At 37.0% G+C, this 25,793-nt stretch overlaps 2 protein-coding genes across 5 annotated transcripts; one reads left to right on the top strand and one right to left on the bottom strand.

The window, feature by feature from the left end:
• Positions 1 to 3,479: 3,479 nt before the first annotated feature.
• On the bottom strand, positions 3,480 to 6,366 carry LOC131429773 (probable 4-coumarate--CoA ligase 3). Its single transcript, XM_058594111.1, has 3 exons — positions 6,108 to 6,366; positions 4,891 to 5,678; positions 3,480 to 4,831 (listed from the first exon to the last, which is right to left on the bottom strand). Exons 2-3 carry the CDS (start codon positions 5,424 to 5,426, stop codon positions 3,760 to 3,762), a joined length of 1,608 nt encoding a protein of 535 aa, XP_058450094.1. The 5' UTR covers positions 5,427 to 5,678; positions 6,108 to 6,366; the 3' UTR covers positions 3,480 to 3,759.
• A 6,353-nt stretch (positions 6,367 to 12,719) lies between these two features.
• On the top strand, positions 12,720 to 25,207 carry LOC131429774 (glyoxylate reductase/hydroxypyruvate reductase-like). Of its 4 annotated transcripts, none has more exons than XM_058594114.1 (4): positions 12,720 to 12,862; positions 23,968 to 24,060; positions 24,121 to 24,893; positions 24,956 to 25,207. In XM_058594114.1, exons 2-4 carry the CDS (start codon positions 23,975 to 23,977, stop codon positions 25,075 to 25,077), a joined length of 981 nt encoding a protein of 326 aa, XP_058450097.1. In that variant the 5' UTR covers positions 12,720 to 12,862; positions 23,968 to 23,974; the 3' UTR covers positions 25,078 to 25,207. The 4 variants fall into 4 exon arrangements, with proteins under 4 accessions (XP_058450097.1, XP_058450095.1, XP_058450098.1 ...); XM_058594112.1 differs by lacking the exon at positions 12,720 to 12,862 and adding an exon at positions 19,655 to 19,989; XM_058594115.1 differs by lacking the exon at positions 12,720 to 12,862 and adding an exon at positions 23,717 to 23,820.
• Positions 25,208 to 25,793: the final 586 nt, after the last annotated feature.

Raw genomic sequence — 25,793 nt, 5'->3', positions numbered from 1 at the left:
AAATATCATCTTAGGTAACTCGTCATTAATTATGAAATCTACTCGGAAATATTATTTGAACCAAACGATTAACTTCTATAAATTATAAAATAAGCTGTTATTTTCAGACATTTTGTTGATAATTTCATAAACTGTTTCGAGTTTGTTTGTATCATTACATAATTTTTATTCTAATTTAGCTATTGGTTGAACTCATGGACGCAGCTGGGATCAGAACTAAGTCTTAAAAGGGGCCTTTATTAAATTGAAACTCCAATTTTCTTTATGAAATGATAAATAAGTTTCATGTATGAAAGGTCACGACAAGCAAGAATGTCTCGAACTGGGATATTGGATAGTCTACCTTGGGTACGCAAAGAATTTATTAGTTGAGATCTGACATCACGATACTCCACGCATGTCCAAACGACATGATTAATATCGCGATAACCTTCGCCACAAGCACAATGATTAGTCTCGGAGAGCCCAATTCGAAGGAGATGTGCATCTAACGTGTAGTGATTGGACATGAGTCTAGACATCACACGAATGAAATCTCTACTCACATCCAGTCCCCTGAACCATGCCTTTGTCGATATTTTCGGAATAATTGAGTGCATCCACCGACCCAGATCATCTTTATCCCAAGAAGCTTGCCAGCTGGCAAGTGTTCTTTGGCGAGACGAGCTATAGAATTCGTTGAAAGCAATCGGTCGCTCATAAATTTCACCCTCAATAGCACCACGTTTGGCTAAAATATCGGCTCTTTCATTGCCAGGAATGGAGCAATGAGCCGGGACCCAGACTATAGTGATTAGATAATTATTGTTCAATATGTCGTTCAGGCACTGTTTTATTTTGCCCAGGAAAAACGGTTCAGTCTTGCCAGTCATGTTTGAGCGAATGGCTTCAATTGCACTCAGACTATCTGTGAAGAGGAAATAATGGTTTGGAGATAATGTGACGATTACACTCAAACTATAATGAACTGCTGCTAGCTCTGCTATATAAACAGATGCAGGTTCTTGAAGCCTAAATGAGGCCGAAACATTATTGTTGAACATACCAAACCCTGTCGCTTCTTCAATTCGCGATCCGTCCGTGTAAAACATATTCTCAGAGTCAATATGCCTGAACTTACTTGAAAATATTTTTGGGATTTCCGTCGAACGTAGATGATCCGGGATTCCACGCACTTCGCGCTGCATGGATGTATCGAAAAATAAAGTTGAGTCAGGGGCACTTAGGATGCTGACACGGATAGGAATATATCTTGAAGGGTTGATTTCCTGTGACATATGGTTAAAATATACTGTCATGAATTTTGTTTGAGATCGAAGCTCGACTAGTCGTTCGAAATTATTAATTACCATGGGATTCAGCACCTCACATCTTATTAGCAGGCGTGATGAAAGCTCCCAAAATCGATCTTTTAATGGAAGAACTCCCGCCAGAACTTCAAGACTCATTGTATGTGTCGAATGCATGCAGCCTAAGGCAATTCGCAAACAACGGTACTGAATTCGCTCAAGTTTGATAATATGAGAGTTTGCAGCGGAACGAAAACAAACGCATCCATATTCCATCACTGAAAGTATCGTTGTTTGATACAATTTTATTAGATCTTGCGGATGAGAACCCCACCAAGATCCTGTTATTGTTCGAAGAAAATTTACTCTTTGTTGGCATTTCGTTATCAGATACCTAATGTGTCCTCCCCACGTGCATTTGGAATCAAACCACACGCCGAGGTATTTAAAAGTTAAAACCTGTTGGATCATTCTTCCCATCATATGGAGCTGAAGCTGCGCGGGATCATGCTTTCTTGAAAAGACGACTAACTCTGTTTTCTCCGCAGAGAATTCGATACCCAGATGAACAGCCCAAACGGACAAGTTATCTAAGGTATCTTGCAATGGTTTATGCAGATCAATAGCTTTGGGTCCAGTAACTGAAACCACGCCATCATCTGCCAATTGTCTTAGTGTACATGGGGTTTCTAGACAGCTGTCAATGTCATTCACGTAAAAATTATAAAGGAGCGGACTGAGGCATGAGCCTTGCGGTAGACCCATGTAGCTAATTCTGAATGTTGTCAAATCGCCATATGAAAAATGCATGCGTTTCTCTGACAAAAGGTTGTGCAAATAATTATTTATAACCGCTGGGAGTCCATGTTGGTGGAGCTTGTCTGAAAGAACATCAATGGAAACTGAATCAAATGCTCCTTTAATGTCTAAAAATACAGATGCCATTTGTTGCTTTTGAGCGAAGGCAATTTGGATGTCAGACGAAAGTAATGCAAGGCAATCATTCGTCCCTTTATTTTTACGGAAGCCAAACTGAGTATCTGACAACAAACCGTTCGTCTCGACCCAAGTGTCGAGACGTCGTAGAATAATTTTTTCGAACAATTTTCTGATGCAGGACAACATCGCAATGGGTCTATATGAGTTGTGATTGGAAGCTGGTTTCCCCGGCTTTTGAATGGCGATAACTTTCACTTGTCTCCAGTCAGATGGAACAATATTTTGCTCAAGAAACTTGTTGAACAATTCCAACAAACGTCTTTTTGCGAGGTCGGGCAGATTCTTCCAACTACATAACACAAGGGGTGTACCGATAGTAAATAGTTCGCACAGTACAATATAGGTGGAACTAGCGCATCACGAAAAATTATTTTTATAAGAATTTACTCATACTGTCATGTCTGTTAGTATGTGCTATTGTTACCCGCCAGATGTTTTGCTCTCTCTAGAGTACTCTCCGTTTTCATTAATAGAAATTTCAATATTTTGTCCGCACAAGGTATAAAATTTAGTCTAGCAGTTTTGTATTCAGTTTTGAAGCGTATTCACACAATTTTTATTTTCAAAGTCGGTGCCGCTTTGTACATTTTGAACACGATTTCCACGTCCAAATTTCAGTTATTCTTACAATAAATCTGCTTATAAAATTTCATTCAGACGAGTTTTTCTCGTCTTGGACATTCTTGGACAATCAATCAAATCCAAACTTTTCGATCCATTCTTTCGCGAATCCCTATAATTCCATCGATAATTTACGAGAAATCCGGCAACCATATTATCATTTGGGAAAACATTTCCTAAATGAAATGTTACTTGAGGATGTCACTACATGATGGGTATCACGATCACCTTTCACACTGCCTTTCTGTGTTCGATTCCCAACACCGTACATCAGGTCGTGTCAGTGGCGTATCCGGGGCGAAGGAAGTACTCGCCTCGGGCGCAACGTTGTTAAGAGAGGCGGCAAACAAATCCTTGTGATTTTTTTTGCTCGTTCAAGTGATTTTTCCGGAGATGAAGTTCAGCTTTTTTTTGCTCACAAAACCAACTATTGGGGGCGGCAAATCTCTTATTTAGTCCCGGGCGCCAAATTTCCTCGGTACGCCACTGAGGTCAGAATATTATTCCCGAGACCCGAGAGGGGGATGACTACAAGGTAAAAATCTCTGCCATTAAATAAAAAGAAGTAGGTTGTGACTTAAAATATTTTAATATACTGTTGACTATTACTCAATGTAAATTTGTAGCACACCATAGATAATTTAGCGAAGGACTGCTTTAATCAACCACAACTGTCTACGTTCATTCGTTCTTAACTGTATAGCTAAAATTGTAACTTCATTCGTAGTCAATGTCGAATTATGAACCCAAGGTGCTCTGATTCCATTTCTTAATCGGCTCTTATACACATTACACTATTTTGTTTTTCAAAAGTAGAACTTAGAAAAAATATACTTTCCATCGTCGAAATTTAATTAATCATGCTCAAAACAATTTCTTTTACCTTTTTCCTCAAAACTTTACCCGTAATTGATACTGGAAGCTGTGGCAGGAAAAATACTCCTCCTCGAAGTTTCTTATAATCTACAACTTGATCGTTAACTGTTTTAAGTATGTCTTCTTCCGTGAGTGTACTATCTTTTGCCTTAACAATAACGGCCGCAGGCAGTTCGGAAGTTCCCGCTGCGTCCGGTAATCCAACGACACACACTTGCTCAACACCATCGATTCGGTGTACAACTGCTTCCAGATCTGCGGGGAAAATGTGAATGCTCATACATTTGAACATATCCTTTTTGCGATCCGTCAAAAATAGACATCCTTCCTCGTCGAAGTATCCAATATCACCTGTAGATAGCCATCCTTGCGCATCGATAGCTGCGCTTGTGGCTTCCGGGTTGTTATAGTAGCCAAGGCAACGTTCACAGAATTTTAACAAAAGCTCTCCTTGCTGTCCATTGGATAAGACGTTTCCATCGTCATCAATGATTTTGGCGCTCACATTTGGTAACAATTGTCCAGCGGAATTTGGTTTACGCCTGAATAAATCCGTAGTAATACCTCCAATTTCCGAATTTCCCAATCCGGTACAAGTCCGCCTATTAGGTAGGAGTCGATCAATTTCGTTACGAAGTTTCTCCGGGATAATTGATCCACCGAATCCCCAAACAGCTATATTCGACCAGTCCGCAGTTTTTGCTCGAGAATGACGCAGTATTAGATTAGCGTAAGACGGTGGAGTAAGCAAAAACTGGATAGGATATTTCTCCAGCAAATCGTAGAAGACCTCCTCACTAAACGACTTCCTGGTGATTAACCTTGTGTCACCGTTTACTAGAGACTGCAGCAGAAAATACAAACCTGTAGCCCACTGTATGGGACTAAAGTTGAAAATAAGTTCGAAACTACCCAACGAAATGCCATTTCCATAAGCTGCAATCAGATGGGCATGAGATATAGTTACTCCTTTGGCTAATCCTGTTGTCCCCGACGAGCACAGAATCACACCAACTAGAGCTCGAGAATCTCCTAGATACGGTGGGCTGTAATTGAACTATTGTTAATTGACAAAGAATAACATTTATTCATGAACTCATTTTACAAAAACGTATTTTCCTTTCCGGTTTCCTTGAAAAAGTCGTCAGCGTTTTTCATGTCAACAGAGTTACTCTCAAACACAAATATTTCCGGTTTTTGATGAACGGATAGATTAACTGCTTTCTTGACCGTCTCATAATTGTCGACATCGCAAAACACCAACGATGGTTGCGTGATTCCCAACATGTGTGCCATATCATCTAGGCAGTAATTCGGCGCAAGTGCATTCAACGGCATCCCAATGGTCACCAGTGCTACAAACATCGGTGCAATATTTTCACTGTTGGCGCATGCCATTGCCACTACGTCTCCCTTTTTATATCCTTGTGACATCAGATTTTGAACTGCTCGGATTGCTCTCAGTAGGGTTTCCTTACAGGTCATTGTACGTCCAGTATCTCCGTCAATCTGGATTACCTTTTCTGGATTGCGACGCAGTACAGTAAACAAAACTTGACCGAAGCTTGCCTTCGGGTTGTAGATTGGAGGCTGCTGAAGACCGCTCCATACTTTTGTTTCCGAATTGAACGTTGAGAGCATTTTCGTGACTATCGAAATTTCAACTAGCGAATGATTGTCTGAGTTGATTATTTTATATGGACATCTTATCTTACGATGTCAGCTGGAATGGTTCGTATGAGGCTGATTACAAGGGACTAGTGATTGTGAAATTATACTGCTCGCAAACGGATAGTACGAAGCACTCTCCCAGCTTATCATTGCCCGGTTATGCGCATATCAGGTATTTATCTCGTATGATGACGATTGGAGATTTATTCTTCGGAATATTTCCTTGTCATGTTAACAAAGATAAAAATAGACCAGGGTTAGTATCGATTTTCAATGGATTCGATAGGAATTATAAAGAGCCAATGGTAGTGCCACGAAAGTAATCATTGTACCTGCTCATGAAATCATGACAATTATTCATGATTTTATGATCGAAATGATCCATGATCAAAAATCTTTTCTTCCATTAAGATCAATCATGGTCGTTATATGTGTGCTATATTTTCTTATCGGATAACGCTTTGAACCTTCAGAATCAAGTGACAATTTGGTAGATTGTGCGATAGATAAATTGATAGGTGAAAAGCAGGCACTACAAAAAAGCGGATGGGTAATGTCAGAGACATAACTGGATGACGTGACTACGAAAAAAAACTGACATGTTTTTTCCCAACTTTTGAATATAGATAATCGTAAAAACTAGTTTATTACTTGTGTGAATTTTGTAAACTTTCAATGCTTCATTTTAAATTACAGGGTTGTGCGGAGGACAAGATCGATAACGATGACATCTGTTTGCGCACATTAACGTTTGTGGTTTTGTCGGACAAGTGTTCGGATTCTCGCGACGAAGTGAAAACTCGCGGATACTATTTAACACTAACTATATTTATTGCAACGATCACTATAAGACTTGGACTGACATACTAACGTTTTATCTTACTATCGTACTGTCGTACAATCGCACGATCGCTCATACGAACGCTCCTGATCTGATCTGCACTACGCTTTTATAGTCTGCGTACATTATTATAGGAACACAATTTGTCTCTACCGGAAAGCACATACCGTAGGATGTACCGGAAAGTATGTATCGTAATCTTTAATACTGTCTGCTGCTTGTATAACTGCTCGAATCCTATCACTAATCGGTTTCTGTTGTGTATACAGTATAGCTCACTTAAACTGTCTCCTGAGACTTACACTTTGGCGTAAACAACATCAAAAATACCACGTTCAAAATCATTCATAAATCGGTTCTCGAATCCGGTGAACGACCGTAACTAGGTTAAAACCGGGTATAAATAAACGATATAATAATAAACGGTTCTCGAATGTTTGAGCGAATTGTAAACCTGTTGGTTTTAGAAAGGTAAAAAAAACAATAGAGATACGTTTGTGTCGAACCTTACCAAAAATTTGGAATAGTTGCGTTTATCATGATACTCTAAGTACAATTTCCAGTGTATAACATGTAAAAAATCAAGTTAAACCAAATGTTTTAAATTCATAAATTTGTATTTTTGTGTTAAGGGCATATTCAGTAGTGTTCTAGTTCTAGATGCATAATTATTTATGCCAGTTACAAAATTTAAATCTGAATTTTATAACAAGAATAACTGGCAGCCCCAGCAGTGTTTTACTCGTGTTTCAAATATACAAAAAATAGAACGGCATCGTAGACCAGTTTTAAATTTGACAGAAGAACTGGTCGAATAAATAAAACTAGAACGGCTTGCTGAGGATACGTTTGTTCCAGTTTCTGCTCTATTATAGATCTTCCATATAGAACTTCTTAGAGTGACTATAATCAAAGTGGCGACAGCTGTTCGTTTGGAATGACAGCTACCAGTTCCAAACGAGCAAACGACCTGTCAATTCAATGTAAAGTTAATGGAATGTTTTTAATTGTTGCCAGCATTACGGATGAGATGTCGTCACTCTGGTTATAGGCACTCTAAAACTTCTAGCTGCTGAATTGGCTCTAAATTGTTGTATCTGAAACATATAGCAGTGTATAAGTAATAAATTAAAGGTATGAAGGATACAATAAAACAAAATTTCTTAGAATCTGCACGGTTTTGGCTGTTTGAGTTTGGTAAGTTTGGAAATCAATAAGAATATTAAATAAAGAAGCATTTTATGAGATTCTAATAACCGATCGCTTTCGTCAACTTAACACATGGATCAATAAGTCCCGAGACTAAAGCAGAGATGACGCTCGTAGTAAACCACGTCTTTCTAGAGTACTAACCTTTGCTTGAAACGGGTCAAAATTTTAAGTCGATCCGACCAGAAACAGCTGAGTTATCGAGGTTGGAGTAAAGTCGTTTTGTAGTTTATTTAAAAAATGGAAAAAACCGAGTTTCGTGTTCTGATAAAACATTGTTTTTAATGGGTAAAAACACCGTGCAATCGAAACAATGGATTGAAAAATGTTATCCGGACTCTTGTCCATCAAAAGCAACGATTTGTTGGTGGTTCGCCGAGTTTAAACATGGTCGTACCGACACAAATGACGCGGAACGATCGGGTAGACCTGTGGAAGCCGTTACACCGGAAAATGTGAGTGAAGTGACATAAATTATAATGAAAGATCGTAAAGTGAAGCTCCGTGAGATTGCTGAGATGATACAGATATCATATGAAAGTGTATTTACTATCCTTCATGAAAAATTGAGCATGAAAAAGGTTTTTTCCAAATGGGTGCCGCGATTGCTTTCGATGGAACAAAATGCACCCTACCACAAGTCGATAAAACAATGACGAAATTGAACGAATTAGGCTTTGATCTGCTTCCCCACCCCCCATACTCGCCAGATTTAGCCCCCAGTGACTACTGGATCTTTGCTGATCTTAAAAAAATGCTCCAGGGAAAAAGATTTGGCTCAAATGAGGAGGTCATCGCTGAAACTGAAGCTTATTTTGAAGCGAAAGATAAATTTTTTTATAAACATGGTATTGCAAAATTGGAAAAACGTTGGAACCATTGTATCACCCTTAAAGGTGTTGGTCTTGAAGAATAAAAAAAAATTTGCAAAAAAAAATGTTGTTTCCATTGTTAGTCTCGAGACTTATTGATCCATGTGTTATGTATCTGGATATAAGTTTACAAAGAATTACATAGATGTAAAAGTTAAATACAACTGGAGATATTCACAATTTAGCTCTACCCAGAGTAAATTTTGAAAAGGCGTCCCATAGTAAAGTAATACGTATTCAATGCAAATTCGTGTACTTGATTTTGAGAAATATTTATTTAAAAATTTGAAACTAATTTGGTCTGCGGATTATCAATTTGAAATTTATTGTGTCTACCGATTATCAATTTGAAATTAATTGTGTCTACCGATTATCAATCGCGACTGAAATTTTTCGTGAGCAATTTTCAGACAAAAAAATCATCGATCAGAAAACTCACTGAAGAAAAGCTCACTACTGATTTTTTAGCATGTACGTGATTCTCACTGGAACTGATCTCACATGGCAAAATATCGATTATGAAAAGTACACTAGCGAACATATAAAAAAGTCGCGCATTGAATATATCTGATATGATTCTAGAACAAAAGATTATTGGGAAATGAATTTTCATAACCGTTATGACTCAACTTTTTGCAGAATACACGAAGAATAAATTCGCCGATGAACAAAAGCTGAACCTTGCTGAAAATGTTCAGTGTGCGTAGGGTGGTTGAAATGAAAAAGATGTAAATTTTTAGCTCTTGCAATTTGATGCTCTGTTGAGAAGTGGGTCGATAGTGGTGAATTATTCAAAACGTATTCAGCAATACCGTGTGAAGTAATATCGTTACTAAAAGCTGCAAGTGCAATGAATACTCATTTTTTAATAATAATAAAAACATTAATAAAACCAATCACAAAGCTTGTTATCCAGCTGATTACAAAATATTACCCAATTTAGTTTGAATATCATACGCAAAAGTAACAGGAGCGCAGGTTATTGCTACGCCAATTCAAACACTGCGCCTGCAAAATTCTGCGCTCCTGTTACTTGTTGTTTAATCTAAATAGTGCAGTGTAATCAACCAGCTGGAATTAAAACAGCCTTTCGTCGCTATAATCATCATTTGGAATGTGGAAAACAATATTGTTGTTCATATTGACCACCCTACGTGTACCGAAAATATAGCAGTCATTATTTCTAAGTTACGTTTCAGTTTCGAATTTATTCACACTGAAAGAAATTACCGGTCACAAACTGAACGGTTTTTGCTTCAGCCCCGTAACGATTTTCGGATGGTTTTAATAATTCAGTCATTCAATTTCCTCTCTGTCAGAAACAAACTGATTTGTATGAATATCATTGAGAATTGGTTTGAAACACATACACTTGTAAATTAAAAGAATCCAAAATGTAGATGATTCTCGTTTTAATGTGTATGAAGTTCATACTTATAACCGAATGTCACAAGTCGAATGAATTTAATCTACACCAACCGTCGGATGATATTAAGAAGATTTTCGTGGACGTTTTGTATCACGTAGTCCTTATATTGCGCATGAAAATTCAAACGAATTGATATTAAAATTATACAGCTGGATAATGCAAAAAAAGTGCAAATTACCTACATTTACAAACTCTAATTAATGTCCGATTCAATACTGATACATTTCATATACAGTGAAATTTTTTTAAAACTACATTTTTCAAAATCGATGAATTGATATGTAAGTGTTCCTAACAAAGGTCGAAATAATTAGATTTGATGGAAAAATATGACAATTAATGTCCGACACACTTTTGTCAACCAAGATGTCGAAAAGGATTTCGATTCTACTAAGGCTTACAAACATTGGAGCAACATGATAACAGTATTTTCAGGAATCTTTTTGGATTAGAATCGCAGGATGCCCAATAAAATTTTAAGGAAATCATGATTTCTACTATAGCAAACTATATACGTGCATGCAAATATTCGTAGAAAGTAAATTACACATAATGTAAAACATTGTACGAATAATTAGGTTCAGGTAATTCAATTTATTTTATTGCTTTGGTTACAGAAAAAATTATTTAATTTAATGAAAAGAACTGGTTGAAGCTGCAATTTGTTTTCCTTCAATAGATTTGAATATTTTAACAAATATTTTCATTAAATCAATAAGTATTTTATACATGAACAAGAATACTGATTATTAAAGATGGAAATTATTTGTTAAACATAGTTAAAAAAATTTTTTTATTCAAATTTTAAATTGTTTTTTTTTTTCGCATATGTATTATATTAGGTGCACAACTTCCACCGTTTTTTTTCCAAAATTTAAAGCTTTATTGCGAAAAAGTGCTTACAGATGTATTATTCAAAGTATTGTCCGTCGCTAGCGACAACTTTCTCCCATCTTTCCGGAAATTTTTGGATCCCGGCTCGAAAAAAGGAGTCCTTTTTTGACGCTATCCATGAAGCAATCCATTCTTCCAACTCTTCGAAGGATTGAAAATGTTGATCTGCCAGGCCGTGTGCCATCGAACGGAATAAAACTACACACTGCGAAAAACTCATGTGACTGTAATATTATGTGATTGGAAAATTCCATGACATCAAACTCATTGAAACATAGAGAAGATACTGATAGCAACCACCGCGACTTGAACCGACAATCATTCGATCGTACTTTATCCGTTAATCGACTGAGCCATAGAAGCACACATCTGATTGGCTGGTGAATTGTGCATTTAAATTCATACAATCACAACTACTAACCGAATCCAACAAATGAAAATTGAAAAATTAGATCTTTATGAATTGCAATTCCTGCTAAGACTTATTCACTATAAATTGTAAACAGATATATTTTAAAATGATGAATCCTTTGCCATACCATAGCTGACATCGTGAAGATATCAAAAGAAAGTTTATTCACAGTTTTGCGTGAGCACTTTGATATGAAAAAAGTCTTTGTGAAAAGGGTGCCCCGATTTCTCACAGCTCACAGCGTATCAATAGTCGATCATTTCGTTGACTAGATTCCTTGAACCGAAATTGGAATTGCTGCCGTATCCACCATCCACTAGATTTAGCCACCAGCAGCAATGTTAGGTTCTCAGATTTAAAAACAAAAACTTACTGGAGAGGGATTTTCATCAAATAATGAGGTCTCACTTAAACTGAAGCGACTAAGAAGATACTAAAGAATAGATATGATATATAAATGTTGGAACAATTATATTGCTCTTCAAGCAGAATACGTTGATGAATGAAATTTTAATTTAGAAAACAAAAACAGATTACATCAGACCAGCGATTTTTTGAATGACGTGTTAGTTCATAATCTGAGAACTTTTCGACCATGGTGTATTATCATAACATGAAAATAAAGAGTGCAAGAACTCAAATTGAAGAAAATATTCGGCAGAATTCACCCATTCAACCGAGCATCTCCAAGGAATCGAATAAACGATAGTATACTCGAATGAACGAACCTTCCTCTTAAAGGACTATTCACACATATCCGGTCCGGTTCAGTGCCGGCACGACACCGTGCACGGATACTGATATTATTTCATTTGTTTACTATGCGCGCATTTACACCTATCCGGCACCGTGCCGTTTCAGTGCAGCTCGCCGTCAGTGTAGCGTCCGTCCGGCAAACTCAAATTCGTCGTCACCGATATTTTTTATTTTCACTGAAGTCGGTATGTTATTGCATTGGCTGTGCCGGAACGGAAACAGCACGGAAACGGAACGGAAGGGTTCCGATAAAAAAAGAACACTGAAGGCACTTTCACTGAACCGTTACGGAACTGAAATGAGTGAGTAATCCTTAAAACTATTCCTAAGGTCTTGTCCAACGTTTAATGTCCTTCAGCACGAGATTGACCTTATTAGTCTTGTGCAACTGGAAAACAAATTTGGATTAATGGCACAAGGCTAAATCCTACCAGAAAAGCGTAGGACCATTGTGTGCCCTTAGAAGTGGAAGTCGGTGCAATCGGAGGCGTTCATGTATTGATCGTACCGGATGTCATAAATGATGTACTCTGAATTATGTGTAATATTTTGTTACTATTGTTTAGGTGTCCGAAATTTAACGTGGAACCTAAAGACTAATTTACGTGGAACCCAAAACCAAATCTCCTAGTAGACATGCCAACATGAATCAAAATTTTACCCGAATCTGTCAGCACTGTCAATGAGCGCACACCTACACAGCACACTCGCACCGCGCCCATAATAGTTTTCGATGAATGAACACGAAATGATGCCTAATACCAGCATGGTTTATTATTGTAGATGAACAACGACATCGCGTTAAAAATATCTTGGCACGTGAACCCAAACTGCATCGTATAGATAGGTATATACTGGTTTTGTGTTGCATTATGTGAGAGTGTACGTCCAGTTCTGCATCGTAGTCTCGAATTGACAACATCCTACAAAAACCGATGCGCAAACTGTTAATATATTTACCTCGAGTATCACTTGGAAGCGGAGAATACGAAGGTAAGTTTTCGCAGTACCGTCAGACGACACGTCTTTGATCAAGAGCAATCTGATCGAGTGCAAGCATAGGTTGTTTTCCGTAAAAAAGTGTATAAGAAAATTGAAGATTTTCAATTGTTATGACACTTAACATCGTGTAAATAGTTTTTTTTACAATCCATCAAATAGATTATAACAATATATTGGAATGTGTTCCTATGGTCTCTGTAAAGTATTGATTGATTCTGTGACAATAAATCGTATTGTTCTTCTTATTCGGGTAGTTTATTGTAAATATAAATCTTTTGGGTTCGGGTTGGGCTATGAGTAATTATCTTTAAAATTTTTCTTCAGAACTGACGTTCTCAATGCAATGAGACAGAACAATTAGTTTGAAAAATGTGAAGCAATATTTTCTGTACACCAGTTGCTACACGAAAAGCCGAAACGAATGCATCAATTTCCACCTACATCTTTAATTGCATTTTCATTGCTCAAATATTTCAGATCTAGTTTTAACTAGAAGTTTAAAAATATGAGTTGAATGGTGAAGGTGAAATTATTTAGGATACGGTTATCTTAAGTTATCCATAATAAAACTAATCACGATATTGTCCATCACTCACTTAGTGAGTCTCACTATGGTCCTCTTCCTAAGTGATGGTATAGCTATTATGTCGTTTCGATCAATTTTGTAACGCTCTCTAACTGCCTTGGGGCTCACTTAAACTAGACAAAATCGAACCGGCGTTTATTATTCTACTTTATTGGATCATAATATCCAACACCCAGATTCCAACAGTTGGCTCAATAACTCATCGGAGTCTACCTGCACTCTGCAAAAAAAGGCCTCCGGAGCTCGGAAGCCGCGCCAGTAATCCGACTTCCAAGAAGGAAGGGCAACAGTGATATCGTTTTATTTTAGCATATTTTCATGATCACGTACCAATCGTCGGTAGTAGGCTTCCATCGTAAGCCGGAATGCTAGACATCTATCAACAAGCATAGCCTGTATTATGTTGATTGAGAGCGGACAAGCAGGTAGTTGGTGATGCTTGACGAAACTTATCAAAGCATATCCACCAATTAAATAAATGCGTGCCGGCGTTCAGCGCTGCCGTGCCGAAAAGCAAAACGAAAAACAGTAAATCAATTCTTTCTTCCGGTTATGATTGTGGGAAATAAGTGAATGGGTGACAATCATGCGGGTAAAACTAAGCTGTGTTCACTGGTTGGAAATTGAGTGTTAAGTGATTTTGGTGCAGAAAAGTTTATCAAAATCCTAAACTATGCAAGACATCGATTTACTTCTCATGAATGCTCAAATAAATCAAAATCACGAAACAGAGACAAACTACACAATTTTCAAATGACAATGAAGAATGTTGAAAACTATTCGTACTAATTTCAGACGTACACATCATCTCGAGGAAATACCACACTCAAATAAAAAGTAAAATTTATGCTTAACGTAAATCCAAGCATGCCATATTTTCTTGGGGGGTGACAGAGTACACTGAAACCTCAAATTACCCGAACTTACGTCGTTTTCGCTTGAGAAAACTGAAACTGACCCAGGGTAGTTTCATCAAACAAACACTTTTCACGATACTGTGTTGGATTCGCACTTAGCAATGGAGGTTTGAGCAAAACTGATATAAAAACCAGGTTCGAAACTGACTCGATTTTCAGTTCAACAACTTTGAAACTACACACTAAGATTTAATTCCTTTGTTCGGTAATATTTTTGACGAGAAATTTCGGCAATCTATAGAAATGACGGATATTTCGGTACATGAGTTTTATTTTACAATAATTATGCAAATTTTTACCGGACGATCAGTTTTACGTAAATTTTCAATACAGAATTTTTTAAATAGTTATACAATTCATACGGTAAATCTGAGTAGTCGTCGAGTACGGTAAAAATTCTTCATTCGTTTTTGTGTTATTTTTTTAAATCCGCAAATCCAGAATTTCAACCAAAGGAAAACAAACATACAAAAAAACTACCGAGCAATCAGTTAGATCCATTTGGTTTACAGTTTATGGTAGTTGTTTGACAGATCAGCAATTACCGAACGATCGGTAATCTATTTAATTGCCGAACGTTCAGCTGTGGAAAATTCAGTTCGAAACTAGCTTCGAACAAACGGTTTGACAGCAGTTAGGGTGGAAACTAATTAGGCGATTTTCGATTTAATTTACGTGATGATCGCGTAAAAAAGATTTGGCATCATGAAGGAAATTTTTATTTATACGTATACAAAACAATCCAACATGATTCAGTGAATTGATTTTTATGAAATATACATCACAGAATTGTTTGGTTTCATAGAATCTAGCCAAGATCGGGGGCCTCCAAGAATTCTCTGGAAAAAAAAGAAATCAGTATATGAACGCGTGACTGGTGACTTTTGCATAATGTTTAAGTGTGGTATGTTCTCGTAGTACTACATTCAGAAAACTGACATACTGTGCTAATATTTGTGGAAGTTTTTGTCCATCCAAAGCCTCCTTGGAATATTGGCCTTGAGGTCTACCAACGAAACCGATGACGTTAGTGAGTGACTTTTTCATGGTTGAATTTAAATTGTTTGGATCATTGTGATCAGTCTTGAGGTAATGCGTGTTCATCCGAAAACTACTTGAAGTATAGGCCTTAAGATCTACCAGCGTAACGAAGTGACCTATCAAGATCATTGTGCACGGTTCATGTTCGTGATACCACATGCAAATCATTTACTTATTGTGAACATTGTATGTCATCCGAAATTAAAAAAATTGAAATAACGCGATGTAAAACAATTTACGAAAAAAAATTAATTTACGCACTCCCGACTTCGCGCGTAAATTGTGGGTTCAGTACATCTATTATCCAACATGTTAAATTAGATCTTTTTTGTTTTGATGTCCAATTCAGTTGAATAAGCTATGAATGATTATATTTTTTTGTCGGAACCCTTCCATTCCGTTTCCGTGCCGGCACTGAACCGCCCCAGATATGTGTAAATAGTCCTTAAGAATCCTTCCAGGTCGGGGCTCGAACATACGACAACCAGCGCCCTATGCAATGAACCACCAACCCGGGCACACTGCTGATATGTGACGCTCATTTTATGTGCAACAACTATTAAAACGCATGATTTTACAAACTGTACATATTTATTATTATGATTTTACAAACTGTACATTCATTACCAATTTGCCAAAAGGTGTCTACATATGATGAATTCCAACACTGATAAAATTCTACACGTTGAACTGAAATGTTTCATATGTCTCGAAAATTAAATTGCAAGTGTATATCACTTGAAACAGCATTGAAATGGAATTATTTTAAAGCCCATAGATATTACATTTGAATTTCATCAACCAAGTAGTAAATTTAATCCAAATGTATCTCGCTTCATATTCAATCGAATCTATTCAATTGTTAGACATATAAATTGATAAAATTACTTAGATATCAACAGATTTTGAACTTACTTCTCAAGTAGAATACATTTTCATATGAAATACATGAGTATTGTCGTTGAAATGTCATCAGTTAGACATAAAATTTCAAATAACATGATAAACATGATTTATTCTATAAAAATTAATTGCTTTAAATTAGTTCCGTTTTCGTCGGTTGATCAAATTTTGGGAACAAAAATGAAATATGGCTCTCTTTATCTCCAGTACGCATAAAACCATCTCATCTTTTGTATCAACAGACTAGCTGAATTACCCGGCGTTGCTCGATAATGTTTCGTGAAGGGAAGGCCGAAAAAAATTCTCGAAGTTGTCCTGCTTAGTGAAATACTCTTGTAGTGAAACATTACTTAGACGGAAACCCGATCGATCAATACTCCGTTCATGTTCAGACTGCGAATGATCAGTGTCCCATCTCAGATCTCACAATAATAATAATTTTCATGGTATTTTCGACAAATTGGGTCAGTTTTATATCTGAACCCTTTTGTTAGGAACACTTAAAACACCTTTCTCTCTATAAATACCTTCTTAGTAACCTCCGAGTTTCATATCTATATGTGCTTGTAACGTACTTCCGTACTTCCTCGTCACAATCGATCTACAATACCTTTGGCTTCCATGGATATAATCACTTGCTACTCCCTCCTCTTTATAAAAATTTTATGACATCATGAATTGTTCAAAATTTTCCATCTGATAATGATTATTTTATAACGAAAAATTGTTTAACATCATAACTACATTCGTACTATAGAATGACGTTTTTATATAATTTATTTTACCATTTTGGTCGTTCATTGGAGAGGAAAAACTATAGAATAATGATTCAGTTAATACAAATGTTGTTGTAATCCTATTTCCATCACCTTGAGTCGACAGTTTTCTCAATTTACATAATAAAATGCACATTGATTGTATGATTTCGTCAATTCAGATCAATGTTGAGAATACTTATTTCCCCTTCCTCTTGTGAATTTTCGTGAACCTCTCTCAGTTGCTAGAAATATACTGTACTCGTAAAAAAGTACTAATTTTTCGTAAAACCCAATCAATTTTCCCTTACACTTTCCATGTTCGGGGCACTTGATACTCTCTCTCACCCTCAAAATAACCTTATAATCTATTTTGATTTAACTTCCTTTTTGTCAGTGAACTTACTACAGATCTCTTCCATGATTATCCTGAGTAGTGTATCTGTGCTTTTCAAAAAATATCGATTCCCACCTTTGGCACATGTGCCAAACTTGGTGGCGATTCGTTTAGTTGTTTCGTATTTATGCTGAAACTTGAATACACTCGCGTTCATAGACAGATAAAGATTATTTTCCCTTAGCTCTTTGAATTCCCCGCAAAATGGAACCAGATCCTGAGAAATTATTCAAAGAAAAATACGACCTAGAAATTTTTGCCACTCTCTTGTTTTATAAAAAATGGGAGATTAAAATTTATTTTCAAAAACCCCTCCTTCTAGTCTAAATGTCGATTCTATTCAAATTTCGTCATTGACCCTCTCCCCCCATGTTAAGGACACTTCCTACACACTTTCTTCCTTGAAAATGTCCTAATGATCATTTCTGAAGAGCAAAAAGTATCTGTGCCAAATTTGATAGCAACTCGTTCAGTAGTTCCGGAGTTACAAACGGCTGTTACAAACATTACATCCCCTTTTTAGAGGGACATACTACATCCACCCCACACGAATACCCTAAGTTGCACAAAATCTATGGTCTCCAAAAAGTATCGATTCTCGTCAAATTAAATAAAATTTTTCATGACCCCAGTTAAAGATAGTTGCTACGCTCTCTCCCCCAAAAAAATACCCCTTAACTATCTCTGAAGAGCAAAAAGCAGCTATGCCAAGTGTGATAGCAATCCGTTCAGTGGTGTCGAAGTTATGCCGTTACATCCCCCTTTTTTAATGCATTTTCTACACTCACTCCCCATATCTATCATATCTAAGGTATGGAAAATGTTTGCATGATCTTCAAAAATTATCGATTCTTGTCAAATTTTATGATTTTTTTTCTTGGCCCCTCCTGTTAATGATACTTACTACGCTTCCTCCCCTATAAAAATACCTTTATGACTATTTCTGAAGAGCATGAAATAACTGTACCAAATTTTATAGCAAATCGTGCAATAGTTCCGGAGTTATGCCGTTACAAACATTGCACTCCTGTTTTAGAGGCACTTACTACACCCTCCCCTAACAGAATATCCTTATAATCTTATCTAAGTTGTGCAAAAAGTGTCTTCAAAAAGTACCGATTCTCGTCAAATTAGATAATATATTCAATGACCACCTTTGTTAAGAACACTTGCTACGCTCCCTCCCCCCATAAAAATACGCTTATGACTATCTCTGAAGAGCAAGAAGTACATGTGCCAAGTTTGATAGCAATCCGTTCAGTAATTCCGGAGTTATGCCATTGCAAACATTACACCCCCCTTTTCAAAGGCACTTACTACATCCACCCCCCATATAATCATATTTAATACATGCAATTCTATGGTCTTAAAAAAGTATCGATACTCATCAAATGAGACAAATTTTTTTATGAGCTCCCCCTGTTAAGAACACTTAGTACGCTCCCTCCCCCCATATAAATACGCTTATAATCATCTCAGTAGAGCAAGAAGTATCTGTGCCAAGTTTGGTGGCAATCCGTTTAGTAGTTTCGGAATTATGCCATTTTAAACATTACACCCCCCTATTTAAAGGCACTTGCTACATCCACCCCCCATATAGTCATATCTAAGGTATGCAAAATGGTTCTACGGTCTTCAAAACGTATCGATTCTTGTCAAGTTATATGAATTTTTCCATGACCCCCCCCCCCCTTGTTTATGACACTTGCTACGCTCCCTCCCATATAAATATATTCCCTAAACCATCTCTGAAATACAATAAGTACCTGTGCCAAGTTTGGTGGCAATCCGTTCAGTAGTTCCGAAGCTATCGCGTTACAAACATACAAACTTACATCCATTTTTATATATATATAGATTACAATGATTAAACATTTAGGCTTACCAGAACAATTGAAACTAAACCAATAATTCTATAACTAGTTGATAACACCAAGCAATCTGACAAGTGATTGTGAAACAATCGTTTAATCTTATTTCGGGATAAATGAGAATTTGACAATAGAGTACAGGACCATTGAAGAAAAAATCTAAAATTGTTAATAAACCCGCTTAAGATTGGTTGGCTGCTGATATAAAATTTATTCTTTCGAGCAACAAGTTTATCGGCTACTAGTGGAAGTTGATATTCCAGTTGTCTTCATAGCTTGTGCAGCATGCCAAAGCACTTTGTTCGCTCAGTGAGTGTCAGAAGCGTCAGTGAAGCGAGTTCGACTTCAAATTAGGTGGAAACAGATGTTCGTCAATTAACTTTTCCTTAGTAATATTGTAGCACTAGCCATGCCAATGGTTCTGCACACTAAGAATCAAAGGTTGTGAAGTCTGTTGAAACAGAAGGTCACAGTAGGAATGTAATACCAAGACTTTACTTTGCTTTGCCCTTTAAGTGATCTATCTTTTACCAGAACCATATAAAAAAACAAACCTATTACGTGTTAATAGTTTACTGCACTGAAAACCATGTATAAAACAACATTGTTGATCACACTGATTCTTGCAACAAGAGTTATGAAGAGCAGGTTAGTTTTTATTTGTTATAAAAAAGATGTTACTCAAATGTCATGCAATTCAATAAATTTCGATTTGACTCTAAACCTCTGAGCAATAATATTTTCGCATCTACGAAAACGTCAATAACGATCACGAGCCACAGGTTGTGCTACTGAAGAAAAAAAAAATATTGGCTTGATATCCGATGATTCTAGAGAATTCGCCTACGGCATCTTCACGAGAATCACAGGAATGCAAAGTTTAGATATGTTGTGTAATTAAGCAAAATCCTTTACTTATACCAGTATATCTCCGGAACCGGAAGTGATAGCCATTTAATCTTTGAACTTGATGATTAACTCTGTAGTGTCTTTCAAAGAAGGCTAAGCATGTAGAATACGGTTTTGTTATCTCAAAGAAGATTGAGCGGTGAAGCTAAAAGTGCGTTTTTGCGGATACATCACTTATACTATTATATTTTCAGAAGCGACAGTCATTTGATGTTCAAACTTGATCAATTGCCCCATAACGGATGGCAACTAAAATTTAGAATTTCTTTCTCAAGCTGTCAAAAAAGACAAACATACTTGAAGAAGATCTGATTTATTGAAATTAAAGAAACATTGTCCATTGTTGAAGAAAAAATAGTGAACATTTGAAAACGGTCCGTAATCGGATGTTCGGCGAAGCTTCCATTTGATTGAACAGGATCGGGTTGTGGTTTTTGGGTACAAATGGGATCGAATGGGTATTCAGGAACGATTGTGTTTTTTGGCGCAATGCGATGACGCTTTATCCGGCCAAAACACATATTGTCCATCTGATGATGTTTTTGAAAAAAACGTTATCAAAACTTTCTACAAACATTCGTTCTGGTACACATCTTGATTGATTGCCAACCCAGATGGCTTGAACCATGGCTTAGAAATGCCTTTCTCGGAAATGACAATGTACAGCATCAATTTCTGTTCAAACTTATGTTTAAACTAATATTTTATGTTCGGATGTACAGTAGAACTATCCGTTGGATAGTATCGATCTTTTGCGGGCATCTGCGTCTTCGAAAGAGGGAAGTAACTTTCGTCGTCCAAAACAAAACTTTTTCCCGAAAAATTTTTTATCAACCAGCGGCATTGGGAATTCAGCGTTGAAATCTGTGCCTCAGTATATTCCGGGGCTCGTGTCTTCTTTCGGTACTTTATTTCGAGTCTTTTGAATGTTTTGCAAATGTACTGGTGAGAACAGTTGAACTTTTTTGCGGCATCCCATTGACTCAGTGAATCCTTGTTGTTGAAGGCATGAGAAAGAGAACGAAGTCCTTTTGCGTCCATAATTTTCGCTGGTCTTCCACTACCTTCCTTACGAGCAGTTGTTGGGCATCTTAGGATATTGTAAACTGTCGAAGCCGCAACATTTTTGCTTTTAAAATGTTGTACTGTATACTATTTGCCGAGATTTCTGTGCAGTTCGTAGAAATGCACAATGCGCTCGCGAAATACTTCTTGTTTCGATGGCATTTTGAGCAAAACTGAGCAAGCATGAACAGAACAGAAAAAACTAGCAGAAAGAGGAGAAAGAGAGCTAACACATACACACTCTTAGTTCTTTCTGAGCTCGTTTGTTGTTGAGCATACAGGCCTAAAAAAATCCCAAAATTCTAGTTGCCACCCGTTAGTAGCTTTCAAATAAGCTCAAACTTGTTGAAATAGGCTCAGTTATCACTGAGAAAACAGAGCAGTAAAAAAATTTGAGTAGGTAATGTCTGAGACATAATCGCGAGATTGACGTAGGACTGCATTCGAGATATACTTAGATATTAGGTGATTTGATACCGTTTGACCTTTTGGGATGTTGTAGTCCTGAAAAGGACCATCTGGTTTCGGAAGATTGCGTTTATATTCTAGGAATCAGAGCAGCAGTTCAGAACAGTTTTCTTAATATGTCCTTTACATTACTTTCGAGGTCCTGAGAAGGACCGCCAGTGGCTTTTGGAGTCTTGGTAATGACTATTTGGTTACGCATGATTACGTTTTCATTCCAGAAAGTAGGGTGCTATTTCAAGTCATTTGTAAGTTTCAGCCTTAACCTAGAGGAAATAATTACATAAATATAATCGTAAGACAAGTCGAACAATCGGTCATATATTTCAATATTTCATACATCTCAACACTTGAGTGGAAGAAACTATCAAAATTCTGTACGGGATTCATTTCTGGTTTTTAGACGGCAAAATTGTGGAATTCTCTACGATATCAAACACTTTTCGAACATTTTTCTCGAACGCGAAGCACCCAAATACTAGCTTTATTTACGCTCATTTGGTGCGAATTTCTCACTGCGGAAAGTGCACAAAGCTAATCAAACTGTTCTAGATTTACACTAAACTAATGATTTTTACCTTCGATTTTCAAAGAAGTAATCTTAATAGTTCTAGAGAACATTTAGAGCCATTAGAATGACTGATTTTATATAATGTTCTCCATCGTTTACCTTTTATTTTTCTCCAATGTAAACGACTGGCAACTGGACGATTCAATTGCTTTTGTTTGAAGAGCGTCCAACAGCAGATACGCTCACAGAAGAACTAGTTGTTATTTTTCTGCGTTTAGCTTTGAGGAATGGGGCTTCATAATCGCCACTGACTAAACCATCAGTTGAATAATGCCAGGTGTAGTTCTATCATCTTGACGTAGATGCGCACTCGATGGGTCTCGGTTCGCGGATTATTATAAACTGAAGCTAGCAAATTTGCAACAGGTTCGGTTGATTTTGATGTTTGAATCTAGTTTTTAGCGGTAATAATATTTAACGCTAATAAACGTGGTATTGACAACAATCTTAAACCTTTCTCAGTTTGTTTCGTGAAAAAATTAGAGAAAATAGTGAAAGTGTGGAAGAAATAGGGAAGAAGTTATTGAGAATTCAAATCTTGAGTAATTTCTATTATCTTTCTATAGAGAAAGACACAAATGGACGACGATTCGATATGTGAACCAGCCCTAACTAGTCGTACTTTCAAGTTACCAAAAGTACCACGCGTACTCTGAAGTAGCAAGAAAGTGAATATTTTCGAGTAATTGTGGAACTTCTACTTGCTTTGGACTGCCTCTTATTGTTCACTAGATAGTATAAGTTAGAGTGCCTATAATCAGAGTGACGAATTCTCATTCGTAATGTTGGCAACAATTCAAAACATTTAATCCGAAATGTTGGCAGTGTCGTTAGCTTTACATTGTAATTGACAGGTCGTTAGCTCGTTTGGAACTGGAAACTGTCATTCAAAACGAACAACTGTCGTCACTCTGGTTATAGGCACTCTAGTATAAGTATGTTTTCTACCCAAAGGAAAGTTTTACAACGTTGTTTTTACATAAAATATAATATACCAAGCCAGCTCTGTTGAGATTTCAGGATCTTTGTCAAATAAAAGAATTATTTAAATAAAAAACAGTGAGAAACTCAATCTTGCACTCTGAATCTGAACTATAATATGAAAAATTTTAGCAAACTCAAAACTGAAAATATATTTCGTATAAACAGGCGATTTTAATGAGAAAAGAAGGTCAAATGAATCACCTACATTTTCGCATATGGATTGAAAGCTTAGCCATTTTATCATAAACAAAAAAAATTACCATTCACTGACATGTATATACATTCAACTCTTCTTTTACGTGGACTTTTTTTTATCAAAAGCAATAAAAGTTACTTCGAAAATACATCCCAAAAGGTTTCTAAATAAATAAATAAATCAATCGCATCAGTGGAGTGTAAGCCCGCGAAAAAACAGGCTTGAGTGTATATCAGCGAGGAAATAAACAAATGACGAATAGTTGCTCACATCGGCATTGATAAGATTGGTAGAATTTTAATATTTGTTGTAATTCACTGCACCAAGAGATAACGGTTACTTTCTGTTGGCTGAACCTTCTGATATCAGTAATCGTTTGCAATCGCTACAAAACGGACCTTGCAACTTTCGAGTATTAATTACCTCCCTCTTGCAGCTCAGAAATGTCCACCAAGCAGGATTGGCGTCCGAAGGTCCTAGTGACCAACAAGGAAACTCCGGCGAAAGGTGTCAACCTACTGAAGGAAAAGTAAGATTATTGGAATGCCTCACCTGGAACGCAAATTTTACTTTTTTGTTCTCAATACAGGTGTGACGTCATATTTCCGGAAAATGTGCCGGCTACAAGGGAAGAGATCCTGAAGCTCATTCCGGGAGTAGACGGAATCATGTGGGTAGGTCACCATGCTCTCAACGGTGAGGTCCTGGACATCGGCGCTCCAAAGTTGCGAGCCATTTCAACCATGTCGGCCGGAATGGATTACGTGGATCTCGAGGAGTTCAAGCGACGCGACTTTCCACTCGGTTATACACCCAGTGTCCTAAGCGATGCCGTAGCCGATGAAGCGATCGGTTTGATGATTGCGGCTGGCAGACGATTTCACGAGGGTAGATTAAAAATCGACAACTCCCAGTGGTATATTGGTCCGCAGTGGATGCTGGGAAAAGACATTAGGGCCAGCACGGTCGGTATTATTGGATTGGGAGAAATTGGACAGGCTATTGCAAAACGGTTGAAAGGATTCGATGTGGGGCAGCTTCTATATAGCGGAAGAAAGCCTAAACCCGAAGGAAATAAACTCGGAGCAAAATTTGTAGCGCAAGATGAACTTTTGAAAGAAAGTGACTATGTGTTCCTGGCCGTTCCACTTAACAATAGCACTCGGCATTTAATAAACGCAACCACTTTGAAACAGATGAAACAAACTGCGGTTCTGATCAATATTGCGCGTGGTGAAATCGTGGATCAAGATGCGTTGGTTGATGCATTGAAAAATGGAACTATTTTTGCTGCCGGACTAGATGTGATGACTCCGGAACCATTGCCCGCCGATAGCGAACTTTTGAAGCTGCCAAATGCTGGTAATAGTTGATTTCAGAATTTTGTTCTGGGATGTATCTTAAACAGATTTTTCATTTTGCAGTGATTGTTCCACATTTGGGATCGGCCACTACGAGAACCCGTGATGACATGTCAGCACTTGCTGCCCACAATATACTGGCCGGCATGGAAGGATCTCCGATGTTGTCGCCATATCCTTATTAGCAGAGCTTTAGCAAAAAATCATCATTTATTCAGTATGGCGTTAATATATGCGCCAGACGTTCCATCACACGATATTCCAATTGAAATACAGTCCACAGAAAACAATAAAAATGCAATATAACGTTTAAAATTTCATTTATTTATTTCATTCATATGTACATTCATTTTAGTTCTGGCTGTTATATAATTTTTCTATTCAACATCTGGTGTACTTCCGAAAAAATCCTCAACGAGTGAGCATCGTGTATCGTGTTAGTGCGGTGGAAATTTGAGTATTTCGCGAGAAAGAATTTGCAGTTTTGCACTGAAAAAAATGGCTACTTTGATGGAATTTCTGTTGTCTAAAAGCTGTTTACCGAGATTTCGGTAAGTTGATATCATTAATTTGCTGATTTGAATTGGTTTCATTTTTATTAAATGTGGATAACCATTTTTTACAACAATGCGCCTCAAAGTTCTGTTAGAAGGAAACGCATGGTACATACCTACTATAACTAAGCACCATGCGCTTCCTTCTAATAGAACCTAAATGGAAATGCATGCGGTTGATTGTTAGTATTTTTTATAAAAAATTAAATATTGTGGTCTCCCACATTTAATAAAAAAAATTAAATTGTAGTACTTTAACGTGTTCGAGAATTATTTATTTATTATTCCGGAGTTAAAAAACATGTTACAAAATTTTATTATTTTTTATCCAAGAAATACATTTCTAA

This window comes from Malaya genurostris, chromosome 2 (assembly GCF_030247185.1).
Source record: "Malaya genurostris strain Urasoe2022 chromosome 2, Malgen_1.1, whole genome shotgun sequence".
NCBI lineage: Eukaryota > Metazoa > Arthropoda > Insecta > Diptera > Culicidae > Malaya > Malaya genurostris.
Note: the sequence above shows the minus strand (reverse complement) of the source record. Positions and strands in the feature narration are given on the sequence as shown.

What these genes read in the sequence shown, in the direction of transcription:
- LOC131429774 (XM_058594112.1), top strand. Translation starts at nt 19,931, where the DNA reads ATGTATAAAACAACATTGTTGATCACACTGATTCTTGCAACAAGAGTT. An exon ending in ACAAGAGTTATGAAGAGCAG is followed by an intron (nt 19,990 to 23,967) that starts GTTAGTTTTTAT and finishes TCCCTCTTGCAG; the next exon opens with CTCAGAAATGTCCACCAAGC. An exon ending in TTTGAAGCTGCCAAATGCTG is followed by an intron (nt 24,894 to 24,955) that starts GTAATAGTTGAT and finishes TTCATTTTGCAG; the next exon opens with TGATTGTTCCACATTTGGGA.
- LOC131429773 (XM_058594111.1), bottom strand. Translation starts at nt 5,426, where the DNA reads ATGCTCTCAACGTTCAATTCGGAAACAAAAGTATGGAGCGGTCTTCAG. An exon ending in GGAAAGGAAAATACGTTTTT is followed by an intron (nt 4,832 to 4,890) that starts GTAAAATGAGTT and finishes GTTCAATTACAG; the next exon opens with CCCACCGTATCTAGGAGATT.